General features: G+C 32.2%; 1 protein-coding gene across 1 annotated transcript in view; it reads right to left on the bottom strand.

Annotated features, from left to right (window-relative positions):
- The window catches only part of LOC138939809 (uncharacterized), a 187,735-nt gene extending 178,376 nt beyond the window's left edge, over window positions 1-9,359 (bottom strand). Inside the window, exon 1 of the mRNA XM_070308006.1 lies at window positions 9,209-9,359. Within this exon, the coding sequence (XP_070164107.1) occupies window positions 9,209-9,298 (90 nt within the window). The 5' untranslated portion in view covers window positions 9,299-9,359. The remainder of the gene's footprint in view (window positions 1-9,208) is intronic.
- Window positions 9,360-16,092: the final 6,733 nt, after the last annotated feature.

The raw sequence follows: 16,092 nt of genomic DNA, 5'->3' as shown, positions 1-16,092 counted from the left end.
TTTGCGTTATATATTTTATTAATTCGTATATTTACAAATTATCATGCTACAAATATTTCAAAATAAAATTAATCGATCTTTGAGAATACTTAATAATATTATTTGTCGTACAACTTCTTTGCAAGCGTCGCATCGGACTAAGTTCAGGCTCAATTTTTTCTCGGTCAGTTGGAATACGAGGTAAGTTCATGACACTTCTAAGAATACAAAACGTCTTTTTATATCTTTCATAATTTTTTTTTTGTGAGAGATTGAAGAGAAAAATTTAAACATCTCTTCATATAGATATTAAGTATTGGATAAATATTTTCAATTTTTTATATTAATAAAATTAAAGAAACATGTACCTATTTTTGTAAATATCCGACACAATAGAAGAATATAATTGTAAAGACTAAGCTCTTATCGCGAGGAATTTATTTATTCTTTTGCTCTGCCCTCTTAAATAATTTTTACTATACAAAAATTTTAGATTTAATTAAATAAATACATGTATGTTAAAATTGATATATAACTTTAAATTTTCTATCTCTCAAAATCAGAAATATCTATTTTAGCACGCGCACAAATACACACACACACACACATATAAGTATATAAAATTATAAGCATATAAATTCATCGATTTAGAAATTGCGAATATTTTCGTTAAATTTTTAAAACGCTCTTAATTGAATCCAAATTAAATCATTATCTTAGGCAATGCTAATAAGTTAAAAAAAAAAGATAAGTTAAAATGCAAAAAACAATATTTCAACAAAAATGTATAATTATTGTATCTACCAATCTCTTTAATGGCGCATAGAAAATTAGTCGAAATTATTGGAGTCACTAGAAATTACACTTTGTCAATCGTAACGTTTCTGTCTAGAATTCCTTCGATATAAGTTTGGTGGAAAAATTAAAAATGAAAATCTTAGAAACAAATATGGTCTGCGCATTTTTTTTTACTTTGCTATTTGCTCAGTTAGATGTTTGCGCAATTGTGCCACGCCGGCATGCGAGTCGTGCAATGTGACAGAGAACAGCTGATTTACATAGTCACGTGAGGCGCGCGATAGCGCCGCGCCGTGCGGACACGCAATTTGCATGACTCAAGTATTACTTAAACAAAAATGTTAAAAATAACGTTTTGGAAAAATCAAATTGCCACTTGAATGAAGCCGATATTATGATTGACAAAAAACAATCAAAAATAAAATCTGTTAGAGACGTTTATAGATAAAAGCTTGCTAAAGATTTGAGAAGTAAGAGAGAAATGCTGCTAAGAGAAAAATAATTATAAAAGCTTTTATATTTTTATCTGAAATAAAAATGATTAAAAACTATTATTTCTAAAAAATTATTATAACAAATCTTTTAATGTTTATATATAAATAATAATCTAAATATATAAATGGCGCACGCACAATATGCTCTAGTCTCCTTAAATAAAGCATGAAAAATTTGAGACATCTTGTAAAAAGCCTTCATTTTCCAAATATCTTACTCGTATTGTTAAACGTAAATTATGCAGAATAATCGATTTATGCAAATTTAATTGAGTAGTTTTGTTCTTAAAAGATGGTGCAACTCTCTACACATACACGCTTTCCGGTGTATCGTTGCAGTCAAGCAAAAAATGAGGTCGTAGAAAGATAGTCATTGTTACGTTCAACTTTTTCCTCTACTTTTTTTTTTACCGTTAACCATTCGCGAGAAAATCGAACAATCGAAAATAATGAATAATCGCTCTAAATCAGCCTGTATATAAATTTGATTGAATAATAATAACAATTTCCTATATATATAACTTTTATGGCAGATAAAGTGACAATATAACAATAGTCATCAATAAAATATATTGATTCGGATTTTTGAAGAATTATCAGATTAGAGAAGAAAACAACTTACTAATTTATTTGAGCTGATCACTAACGCCTATTATTGATCGGCATCGGATTAATTTATCTATAAATTCTAATGGCCGCGATGTCATTGCCAAGCAGGAAATGCTGTATCTTACGTCAGTTTATTTTTTCATTCGCGAGAATGACGTCACAAGGTCAATCCGTATAGCTTCCTAGTTTGCGACTCGTTCAACAGCAAGATGTAAGTCCGTCGACTGCAAAAGTATCTAGCAATATTTTTTACACGCCAATAAAATATGCATATCCAAGTGATTCGATTGGACATATGAAAAGGCGATGATGCCGATGCAAATCATCGTTAAAATCGTTCGGCAAATCAGTCGCCTGATTCGGCTTTATATTCGTTTCGTCTCGTCGATCGTTCATTACCGTCCTTATTGTGAGCGCATATTAAACGCTGACCATTTTAGACAATAATGGAATTAATTTGATGAGATCATTGAATCTTGTTAAGAATAAGTTAATTGTGTATTAACCGAATGAACACACAATTCCTTTCACGTCTATGTATATAATGTGTCTTCTGTTATAGAGATACATATTCTCTTCGTATCTTCACTTCAATTCAATATTTTTAATACAATGGCGACGTCGTTCTTAAATAAAGATTCATCGATCGAAGCGATCTTCCGCAAACCTTCTGATAAAACTTGCGAGCAGCTAATCGTGTTCGCCGTCATTCTAAAGGCTTTTCTAACAGACGGCATTTAGCGTGCATGAATTTTTTTCGTTTTTTTCTCGACGAGATAACGGGCTAATGTAAAACCAGAGAAACGTCACGCCTTACGTCAGCTAATAGTACTTTTATAAATTTCTATGCACAACATAATAGCATTTAATTCCATTCGATCAATGGCGTAACTAGGCAAACAAGACTGCATTCGCGCTGCACTTGTTAGCGTATTATATATTGTACATTCCTTGTCCTCTTCTTGACATATATTTTTCTTTCATCGAGGGGCAAATATGAAGTTATTATAAATAAAACTACGTAATATTCCTCTATATAAATATTTCTCCAATTATACATTACATGTTATAAGAACCATTTTAATCTTATTTGCTGCTTTCGATTTTATCATTGAAAATAATCATATTAATGGTCATATTAGGAATATCTTTTTATGTATAAAAATGTAATCGTACGTAAGTTTGTTTTATGTACAAGAGCGTAATATCATGTGATACATTATTCATCTATTATTAAACAAACATCAGTATTATGCAAAATTCTAAATTGAATATAAAATCCCTACGACGAGTTTTCACGTCAGTGATTATAAGCAACGATGTGTTATGCTCGATCATATCAGGTCCTTGCTCGCCGGCCCTGACCGTTCCGGTCTCGTTGCTCCTACCGTCAAGAATTATGCAGAAAAAGACTTAATTTACGTTTATCACACATTGATACTTGACTAATTTAAGGCTGTCTCTCAATTAATACGCTATATATATTTATTTTTAAGCGTGAATATAATAAAACGCATAAAATGGAAACCGGATAAATTTATGAAGAACGAATAAGAAAATATCGTGTAAGATTAACCGGCTAACATTTTTATTTACCTTTGTAAATCGTAATAACTTTTTAGAGGATTGTGTGTGTGCGTATAATTTTTATATTAATTTAAAAATTAATGGATGTAAATTAAAGTTTAATTGTTAAATTCTGGACAAATCTGAGAAATTTTAATTATAATTTTAAGCATAATAATAAATTAAAAGTAAATGTTGCAATTTAGAGACAAATCATCAAATGAACAATGAACATAACCGAAAAAAACGAGATTCTAAATAATTCACCGAATACAAATCACACATGTACCTATTTAGACTGGAAAAAATTCTTCGAAATGATATTCGAGAAGTTTCTGACATGTCGCGCGTGAGAGTCACGTTCCAAGGCTCGCTAGTATGGTTTGCACATCCGGTTAAACTTAACGTGGGTATAACGCGCGATGCATTAGCGTATGACAAATCAAAGTGTGCTAGGTTGATTTTTATTAGCGGATCAATCTCTAAACATCATTTAATTAACAATGATTATAACGCGACGTTTATTGGAATGGACTCGTGGGATTTAACGATTTAAAAATCGACGAACACTTTCTTGCGAACTTAATTATATGCCGTTGTTTTCTTGGAAAAAAATTGAAGTAGATGGAATTAAGTAAAGACAATACATTAGACATTATATATGTCAATATTATATTAATTATATATATGGTTTTTATAATTTGATATATCCATAAGAGAGAGAGAGAGAGATAGGTGTGTGAAAGATGTATCAAAGAACTGTCTCATACATTGAAAGGAATTACTAAGAGTTTACTGTCCTTAATTTAAATTAAAAATTGGAAGATTACTTTACTTGAACAACAGATTTTTTTGTTTAATTATTATTGTAAAATTTTTTAAACTTGGAATCTTTGGACAATCAACTTAGACTAAACTTCAATTAATTTAATCAGTGATTAATTCAAGTGACAAAATTACCTACAGCAAACTTTCTAACTACATACATAATTTATCGTTCCTAATCTAATCTCTTTCTTCCTGCTTCTCGCCTATCGGACAAAGAAAATTAATAATACTATCCATATAATAATAGAATAGCAATATTATTTGATAACTCAATCGCCGATTAAATTAATCGGAAGTCGATTGAAAAATGGCTCTTAGATGTTTTTTAGACGTTTGAATATCTTTTAGATTTTTTGTGTGTGTACTGTTATACATAAATATAGAAATGATATGTTCTGCCTCGATAAAGTACAACGCTTCAGTCAGTATGGACATTATGCTGGTTCGAATTCCCTGTGGTTTCCGCGACGCTGCACTGACTCTTTATCACCGCTGTGTTCCAGAGGTCATTAACCTCCTCCTCCATCGCTCTTTTCCTCGTGCTGCTCTTCTCGAGCTTCTGCTTGGTCGACGCTGTTTCTTCCTCTTCTTCATCTGCCCACGTTTCTTCTTACCCGTGATCCTTCGTCTAAGGCCGACGCTGTTTTCTTCCACGGTTCTCTCTATGCTCTCAGTCATCTCTTCTCTTATCTCGTTTTCCCCCTCACTCATCTCGCGAGTCCGCCATGCGTGGCTACTTGGTCGCTTGGTTACTTGGTTACTCGGTTACGAACTATGACGGTACCCGTCGAGGAAAAAAAATTTTAAACCGCTCACGTGTATTTGCGTAGATTTCTTTCTATTGCGTAGAGAATCTTAAAGATTGCCGCGGTATTTACATTTTTTAACACAAAAGACAGGGTTAAACGTCAAAGATTGTTAACTATATATACAGGGTGGTCCTCGTAACGGTCGCCACGATTTTTAAAGCACTTACAATAATCTGACATAAAAAAGTTTCAAACAAAAGTTGTGTGGCTTCAAGGGGGCCATAAGATGGTGACAATGATTTGACCTTGGAAAATCATTTGAAGGTCATGTGAAGGTCAACTTTAAAATCTTAAATGGAAACCCCCATTTTTTATTTAGTATTCTTATAGCTGACATCGAGAGCTTTCCAAAACACTCTAACAAAGTATTTTTTTAATAAGTACTTTTTGAGTTATTTTATATTTTAATCTGACATATTTTGATATAAAAAATAAAATATTTTGTAAAATATTCAGTTTTCGATAATTTTACCGTAATACTTCTATGTACAGAATAATAAGACAAATTAATTAGTGCCAAAAAAAACAAATAATTGTTTAAAAAAATACATTGTAAATAATTTTCTTAAAAACAATTTTTTTTTTATACTAATTGATTTGTCTCATCATTCTGTACATAGAAGTATTACGGTAAGATTATCGAAAACTAAATATTTTACGAGATATTTAATTTTTTATATCAAAATATGTCAGATTAGAATATAAAATAACTCAAAAAGTACTTAATAAAAAAATACTTTATTATAGTGTTTTGGAAAGCTCTCGATGTCAGTTACAAGAATACTAAATAAAAATGGGGGTGTCCATTTAAGATTTTAAAGTTGACCTTCACATGACCTTCAAATGATTTTCCAAGGTCAAATCATTGTCACCATCTTATGGCCCCCTTGAAGCCACACAACTTTTGTTTGAAACTTTTTTATGTCAGATTATTGTGAGTGCCTTAAAAATCGTGGCGACCGTTACGAGGACCACCCTGTATATGATATAATTCACGTCCGAGTGAAAATTCCGGATTCTAATTGTTATAATGCTGTCTTTTTCTTACTATAAGATCTCCTAAGAAATGTAATAGTAATTTTTATGTTTTCCATGTAACGTCAATTTTTCGCTGAAATTTTAAAATCTCGATGCTTTTAATTTTTTTGTTGCTTATTCATTTGAAATTTATACTTTCTATCATAATACTATCATTTTATATGTATTTTACTGATATTCCTGTGTTTATTAAGGAATTTTAAATTTATGTTCTCCAAGAAACGCTCCAAAATTCAACGACGTTCAAATATAAAATAATAATCATGCCGTATGAAGTACATAATCTTGTAATATCTGCTGCAAGATGTATTATATAAATCTGTGTCTTGTTACGTGTAAAAAGTATGGCACGTATTAATTTTTGAAGTGGGATAGCAATGATTTTTGTGAGTCCATTTTTATTTTTACACGAGTAGAACGTTTTTCTTATAAATAACCTCGTTAAAAGATCCCCTGGCTCTTTCCATTCTTTTTCTTTTCTTCGCCATGCTCACATTTTGACTGCCCTAAAATTAATGGAAAACACACACATACGCGCATTTTTATATCATAAAGTTAATAAGAATTTATAATTATATTGCCAGAGTCGGCAAAGTCGACGTAAGAAACCATATAGCTATCGCTGTAAAAGAGTTACCCGTGGAATAATAGTCTTTTCTTTTTATTGTTCATAAAAAGTCAGTAACAGGTAATAAATTTGTTCCCCTTTTCGATATATCCGGTTTCTAAAATGGACCAGCCCATCAGACAACTTTTAATCGAACTTATTACAAACTTTTGCAGATATGTAATTTTTCTTGAGTTCAAAAAAGATTACAAACATTTTTCAGCAAAATGTATAATCAGAAAGATTACTATATTACTTCGCGAAAATTATTTCAGTTGTCTTTATAGTATTGGGTGATTGCATAAGTTCTCTCTCTCTCTCTCTCTCTCTCTCTCTCTCTCTCTCTCTCTCTCTCTCTCTCGTGCCCGATTTAAATATAAACTTCAATAGATTATATTTTAGAGATAACACTTTTATTAATCACTTATATAGTCTCCATTCTTTTCTACAATGGTTTTCCAACCATCTATAAGCTTGTCGATTCCATTTTTGAAGAAAGAACTTGGTTTTTCTTGAAAAAAGTTTCTAAGGTGGTTTTCGATAGCTTCCTCGGAATTGAGATTCTTGCCATTTAAACTATTCTGCAAAGACCGGAACAGATAAAAATCTGAAGGCGCAATATCTGGAGAATATGGCGGGTGCTGCAGAATTTCCCATTGCGACTCCTGCAGTTTTCCTGCAGCTTGTTCCTTTCAGTCGGGAGACGCGGCACCCACGTATCAAGCTTGGAAATGTATCCAAGCTTTTTTAAATGACGAAAAGCGGTTGAATTATCGATGTTCAGCCTCTCAGCAATATCCTCAGTTGTAATCCTTGGGTTTCTTTCCACTAAGGCATGCACAATGTCATCATCGATGCCAGAAGGCCGTTCAGAGCGGGGTTGATCCTCCATGTTGAAATCACCATTTCGAAATCTGCCAAACCACTTTTTGACTGTTCGGAGAGCAGGGGCGCGGTCCAAATAAACGCTTTGAATATTTTTTTGTGCAATCCCAACACTCACGCCTTTCCGAAATTCATATAGCATTACGTGCCGCAAATGCACCTTTCGTTCTCCATTTTTAACGATTTCTCTTATGCACAAATGAACTTATCTGAACAATGTCTGACGCTAAATTGACATAAGACAACGTCATCTATTCGGTGTAAGCAACAATTAGCACACGAAAACAATAGAACTCCGCCATGCAGCAACTTAATGCCATCTATGAAAATCGGGCACGAACTTATGCAATCATCCAATATATAAATATGTATATATAGTTAAGATTTTATTATTAAAAACCATTACACATTTTATGTATGCGTCCTAATTTTACTATCGTGTCATCGTAGCAAATTCTTGACTTATAAAATGCAAGAATCTTGCAAGTCTTGCTAGCAAAACTCGCTGTTAAATTAGGATTACCCCTATGTGGTATGTAATTGCACTTTCGAGAATTGCATATTGCATTACGCGACATGGTATATAGTGCGCAACAAGCGACTCTTACGTGTCGTAAGTCGTTAATTTAAAAGAGTTGGTGAATTTGAATCCGAGTAATCTCCACGAAAGAATATAATTTCATATCGTATAGCGAACGAGACGTTCGCGTATAACAGTTCGACGTATAATAAAACAATTTTGCGCCGTCAACATCCGGGTATATATGCGCGTCTCGCTTTAATGACGGGATTATGTAAAATGTCTCTTGATTGTCTAAACACGATTCGAAAATCATTCGAATATTGATTATTCCATAATGATAACGATCGTATCAATATCAGAATTGCAAAACATTTCCATTTTTAAATCACACGCACACATGCACACAGATATTTGCTCTTTTTATAGTTTTATATATATTATAGTTAATGCTTAACACATCATCTTAATCGCCGATTGATAGCAAACTTATTTTCCAGACAATGAAAGATTACAGGAAGAGCCCGATACAATTTGATATTAATGACTTTTTTTATTTTACGTTCCCGATATAATATAGTATGTATTTTATTTGAATATTAGCATATTTATATGTTAATATAATTATGGAACTTACAAGATACTTATATTTTTAATAAAAAAAATTTTTAAGCCATAATAAAACTACGTATGTATCAACAAAACAGAGTTACACAAAAAAAAAAAAAATTCAAAATAACTATTATCTTAAAAAAAAAAAAAATTATCACGTGTACAATTAAATTTTTTATTTGTCCTTTACACATATATATGTAAAACGAAAATTACACAATTCTCGAAAAAAAAAAAAAAAAAAAAAAAAAAAAATTTTTAGTTTTTAAAATATAATAAATAAAAATATAATTCTTGAAGAAAATTAATATGAATTTTAAATAATGATTAAATTTTTTAATTTAAATGATAGTTATGTAAAATAAATTATTATCGCGCGGAGAAAGCGAGTGGGAAATAAACACAATTAATTAATTCCGCAGCTAACGAATAATAAATTAAATAAGTTACATCAATTACTTACCTTAGAGTTGCTCAGCCGTTGCACGATACCATCCCGGGTCTCCTTTTCCTCTTCTCTTATTCGCTTCGTGGCACTCACTCGCGAAAACATGGATAATTACGATCGCGCGCGTACCCATCAGCGGAATATGACAATTACGCGCCGCTTTAGACGATACTGTCGACGTTAATCACACGCGAAGCACGTTTTATTATATCGCGACGGAAAACTATACTGCTCGGCACTTGAAAATCACGTGATTATATTCGCGCATCACAAACTCTCTCGCTGTAGAAATATTATACTATTTCTGTTACTGTGAAAAGTATACGTAGAGAAATCGCATCGTAAAGAAATTTTATTATTACGCATTATAACATTAAATAGATAAAAATGTAAATTAAAATAAAAGATATTTATCGAACATATAGCTTACCGACTCTTCGTATGACAAATCGATCGAGTGAATTTCGCGAAATACGCGTTTCGACAAATTACAACGATGACGATGAAACGCAGAATTGACGTGTAATACGTGATTAATAAATATTAAAACGTAGGATTAATAGTAACCATTGTTTTTTTTTGGTAATTATTTACTATAACGGGGCCAGCTCCAATCATCATTGACCTTGATATATGTTGTCAAGGACATAATCCTGAGTAACTTTTCCTTATAACTTAATCGGCGATGTCATTGTTTATTAAAAAGTTATTAAGAAATAAAGTTTGAAAAATAAAATATTAATTTTTACATAAGTTTGTAATTTCCACGCAAGAAACGAGATCCATCCGCGTCAGAACCCTGATGTAAATGTGAAACAAGGTCTTTACATAATTAATATAATATTAGAAAAAATCAGTACACATAGGAATCAAAAATTTTATTTATTCTACAGTTGCAATTGTACTGTTTTCATCTAAGGGATACAATGTTGCCATTATTTCAAAAATCGATTTCAACACATTCTCTGTTTACAGGACGAAACACAACAATAGAGGGGGGTGGGGTGGGGTGGGGGGGGGGGACGACTCACTACGTTCATGCATAAACTTTCCCATTCTCACAACAATTCTGGACTAAACCTCGTTTCGCATTGTAAAGTATATACATGAATACAGTGCGTTCCGCCTCCCCCCCCCTCCCCACTCCCTTTAACCCAAATCAAATTTTAGTTTTAAATTAGAAATAGGTTTGGGTTAGGTTATATCCTTCGGAAGTGGAGTCCCCCCGCAGGGGGGGACGGAACCCCCACTACATCCACGCATACACTTTCCCATTCACACAACAATTCTGGACTGAACCTCGTTTTGCGTTATAAAGTACAATCAGGGTTGGGAAGTAACGCGTTACTTGTAACGCCGTTACCGTTACAGTTACTTTTTTTCGGTAACGGTAACGGTAATGGCGTTACAAATTTTATTTGTAACGGGAAAAGTAACTTCGTTACATTTTTCGGTAACGAGTAACGAATTTAACAGTTACTTTTATCGTCACTTTTTTCAAATTTTTTGATTTATTTAAAATATTATTCTTGCTATTGTGCGTGATAAAATTTTTATCTTAACCGTAAAGCCGTAAGCAAATCGACCAATTAGCATTCTTATTATGTTGTAAAAATGCTTGAATGTGATTGATCAACTTATGGCTCTTGCAGACCAGTGCGATGACGCGACGCGCGATATCCAATGAGAGCTTTATCTTTTCGGAAAAGCAGAGCTCTCATTTACTACCAGTTCTAAGTACCTTGCAACGAAAATTAGAAAATCTCAATAAATCTGACCTTATAGATTGCCATTCATTAGTTGAAGCTATTCAGCAAGGTTTAAATAAAAGGTAACTTATTAATTTGATTAATACATATGTTATTTAATTTTAAATAAGGATTTAATTGAAAAATATAATTTTATTTTAAACTATTGATTCAAAAGTATTAATTTCAATAAAACAAACAATGTCGCTTAATTTACTATATTTGATTTTAGATTTCTTACAATATTTGAAACAAAAGAATTAATAATAGCAGCATGTTTACATCCAAAATTTAAGTTAAACTGATTAACCGGAGAAAAAAGAAAACGTGCTGAAAATTACTTGGAGGATTTATTGGGAATCCGATCGACTGAAAATTCTTCAAATGCTGGAAAATCTGACGATCGCGATGATTTTTTCATTTTTGAGCAAAAAACGGTGCGAAATGAATCTGAACAAGAAGAATTGCAACGGTTTTTAAAATCAAATAATTGTAATATAGAAATGTTAAACGACTATCCAAAACTTAAAAAACTTTTTATTAAATATAATACAGCTCTACCAAGCAGTGCATCCGTAGAAAGAATGTTTAGCATCGGTGGCTCTGTATTAACACCACAAAGAGGGCATTTAAATGATGATACTATGGAGCAACAAATTTTATTAAAATTTAATAAGGAATTTCGATAAAATTTAATCATTTATTTTGTAATAAACCTTGAATGAAATCTTGCTTACAATTTTTTAAAAGTTTTTCTTATGCAAAATAATTTATTAGTTTGTATTGTAAAAAAGTAACGGAAATTGTAACGACTCGTTACTTTTTAGTAACTGTAACGGTAACGAGTTACTTTTTAAAATTAGTAACGAGTAACGGTAACGAGTTACTTTTTAGAAAAAATAACGGTAACGGTAACGAGTTACTTTTATAAAGTAACTTTCCCAACCCTGAGTACAATATATGCATGGATACAGTGGATTCCGCCCCCCCTCCCACTTCCGGAAGATATAACCTAACCCAAACGTATTTCTTATTTAAAACAAAAATTTGGTGTGGATTACGTCGTATAACTTAAACCAAATTTTCGTTTCGAATCCAACTTAAACTTTAAATATCTCAAAAATTATAAGAGACCGCCGATTAAGTTATAAGAAAAAGTTATTCAGGATTAAGTCCTTGACAACATATATCAAGGTCAACGTGATTGGAACTGGGTCCGTTATAGTAAATAATTACCGAATTGAGTTAATTATATAATCGAGTTAAAATATAATGGATAACCGGAAAATTTATAAAATCTAAATTGAATATTACAAGAATAATAGATTTCCAAGGCATAAACATCGCGAAATACACGTGTTATTAATAAACGGTCGATATACATATTACGTGTCATGCCTTCTCGTTACTTGTATTAAATAGCTGCCGTTGCGATGCTTTCACGTACCATTCTAAGATACAAACATATATTATTTATTAAATAATAAAAGAATTCATCAAAATTGCGCTAGGCAGATAATCGTATATCTAATAATGGTAATAATTATAATATATAATTATAATCGTATTCCGAAGAATATAATATGACACACGGAGCGGTTCAGGCCACTGCCTACTCGCTCGAGTCGCACTGCGCGAATGGCAAGGCCACCGTACGCTATGTAAACAACAGCGTGGAATGTAAACAACAAGACGCTAAACCGTCGGCGAATATTATTTGGCGGTCAATTCTCGTTGCCACCACAAAATATTTTATAGATTATTAAAAAAAAAAAAAAAAAAAAACATGTCAGGGAGGTTATGTTCCTTGAACTTCTCAAACTCTTTAATTCGTATCTTACAAAACGTATCATTTATATGTTATAACTGTGCTGTTGCATTATATTGGTGAGTGTTAGATTAATTTTTACTTAATATCCAGATAATGAATTTGGACAATTATACGTATAAGATAAGCGGAAAAAGATAGAAGAATTGAGGTCTTTTTTTAGCCTTAATTATTAACATATAAAAATTTGAATTTGCGAAATCGAATAATCTAAAGTATTGGCAATTAGATGGACCGCGTTTAGATACGCAATTTGCCTTGCTTCGTGCTGCATGTGAATTTCGCGTGAAATACGATTGTGTTTCTTGACATTTAAAATAATTAACTTGCAAGATTGATATTTGAACAATGATTTGAGTAATTTCCCTTGATTGCTCGTCTAAATAAGTACGGATAGAAGATTATTAGCATTATTTCGCGCACTTTAACGAATCAAAGTATTATCTTTTTACATATTTAAACTGCTCTCTATAAGCGAATATTAACAATAGCATTATTCATAAATGCTATTGCCATTCATATTTAATAGTATTTATAACGAGATAAAATTGTTTTGTTCTTGTACGCATGATAAAGGCTAACAACATGTGATCTCGACCATTTCGAAGTTATCTAGTTGATTTTTTCCGTATACATGAAACGTGTGGAAAATTACTGATGCCGATTAAAGATTCTGAATACGAAAACGAGATAAACTCACAAAAGTCCGCATTTTAAATGATGCATATTGAATGCCTAATATATAAGATTACTATCATTTAAAAAAATATACATTTTTATAGAAAACTATGTAAAACTATTTTTCATATAACAGATTTATGCATTATCTTTTATCACATCTTTTTACATATTTTCTGCAATTAAAATTAAATAAGTATATAAGATTATTTTTAAATTTTACATATGCGTATAAATATTAATACACAAAATATTCTATAAATATATAATATTATAAAGTAATAATAGAATATTTTCTATAAAATAGTATACGATCTCTTAGGAAAAAAAAAAAAAAAAAATAAGTCGGAAGAGAATCGATAAAATTATTCAAATGGAGACGTCGATAAACTGATCGCGTTTCCATGTGAAAAGCGAGAAAATTAAGCGAGAAAGTTGGCAATGCAAATTGATATCAATTTACATCAGTTATGTCTCTTCTCCCGTGACGGTGACAAGCACAAAATGCGCGCGCGAGCGCTGTCACATGTGAGCAAACAGACAGAGCAAACGATCAGCTGTGTGTGCGCTCATTAGGATACAGACGAGAGAGGAGAATCGATTATTTCAATATTACGTCATGGAATGAGCGAGTGATTTGTATTTGTACGAAAATTACAACAGGATATTCAATATCTCCAAATGTACATGTAAATGAGAATGGACATCTGCGATGTACAAACAGTAACGCTCGTTCGTCACTTATTGTGTTTGACAGTAGATGTTAGACGTTATTAAAACGGTATTTCGTGTTAACATTAATGCACTGTTAAATTTTTTTGTTTTATCCGTAGCAATAGAATCTCTAGCGTATTTTGATTAAATTATGTTGGGATATATTATTCATATTCATCTAAAAAATTCCATCATAATTCCGTGCTGATTATTCAGTCACAAAGAAATTAATAATTCTCATTTGTTTTATTCTATTCATAATGAAAATTTGAGAGCTAAAATTCAGATTAAATCACCAATGTAATTCAAATAATACTTGTGCAGCACACCACAAAAAGTCAAAATAATATCCCTAAATCTTATAAGTGACAGAAATAGAAAATTTTGCGCAGATATATTATACAAGTAAGTGCGATAATATACATGATGTAATAACATTAGTAAAAAAAATCATCAATATATATTGATACTGATGGTGATTATGGCTGATAACATAATTATCGATCAAATCGATATATTTGTGGAATATTCACGTCTCTTTTCCCCCCCTCACTCCAGTGACAAGAGAGAACGCGCATATCCGAATATGGGAAAGAAAAATCTTTTTGGCGTTCGCGGCAAACTTCACGTGCGACGTCGACCGGACTGGTTGCGCGCGAAGTTTTTTGGCCTGCTCGAAAAATAGATAAAAATGCGCAAATAAACGCCGGTCGCGGCTCAGGGACAACCGGTTGCCATCTTGCTTTCTTATATAAGTCCCTCCTTGGTCTTAAAGACGTTCCATCGCCATGCAGTCGCTAACATTTGACTCGCCTTCGACTCTCTCGCTCTCTCTTCTTTCCTTATTTCTCCTTCACTCTCATATGCCCGTTTCTCTTTCTTACTTCTTTTTCCTCTTTTTCTCTCTCTTTTCCTCTTGATGCTACCACTATAATCGTTTCTTTCTCATTCTTGTTTGCCCTCATGCACATCCTTTCCTTCTTCAATTTCCACCTTTCTTCTCTCTGTTTGCCTCTCTCTCTCTCTCTCTCTCTCTCTGTCCTTTGCTCCCTGACGTCGCTATCTTCTTCTCCTTGCTGCCATCTCCTCGCCTTCGGATCTCTCGACTCGGTCACATTTTCAAACATACTCATCTCCGCCAGGGTCGGACGATTGTTGCAAACGCGGTCAGATTGAATTCACTGATGAATATGAGAACGAGCGACTCGCTTCTTACGCTCTACGTACATCTGGAATGAATTAGCAGCCGGTTACTTCCGTAATTTAATTTATGTTAACGATCATAATTAAAGCTAATAGACTGTATAACGCGTAGAGATGAGACGGTCCTCTTCTCTAATTGCATCGCGATAGTATCGAGCTACAGAACTTCAAAGCTGCAGATGTGGAAACTCTTTGAAACGAATTGAACGATGTCATATATTAACAATGACATGCAATAACTATAAAGACTCTAAATCTTTTTATATTAAAAAAGCGAGGTTAAATCTCATTTATGATCAATTTCTAGAAAGTATCGGATAGAAATCGATTTATCTTATAGAACTTTAAACGCGATCATAATCTCATAATCGATGATTTCTAAAAAGTAAACATCAGAAGATGGGGAAAACTGATAAGCAACTGATCAACGGATTATCTGTTACAAAATACTCAGAGATAATGAGAACGATAATAGGAGAAAGAGAAAGAGAAAGAACGCGATGTGAATTAGAATTATTAATATTATATTAATAATTCTAATAGGCGTTATAATGATTAAAAGCGAGCAAAAGGAAAAATCAAGAAATAGGAAATGTGAGATAAAATCATTAAAAAGAAAGGGGTTGGAGGGATGAATAAACACGTGATATAACAAAACATATCTCTAATATTTATCATCAGTCATTGATCATATCTGTATCACGTATCACAGAGGCAATCGCCAATGC

The sequence above is a fragment of the Polyergus mexicanus genome, unplaced genomic scaffold (assembly GCF_030449975.1).
Source record: "Polyergus mexicanus isolate NDT 795.1 unplaced genomic scaffold, iyPolMexi1.0 SCAF_15, whole genome shotgun sequence".
Taxonomy (NCBI): domain Eukaryota; kingdom Metazoa; phylum Arthropoda; class Insecta; order Hymenoptera; family Formicidae; genus Polyergus; species Polyergus mexicanus.
The sequence above is the reverse complement of the archived record's forward strand: the minus strand, read 5'-3'. Positions and strand labels throughout refer to the sequence as shown.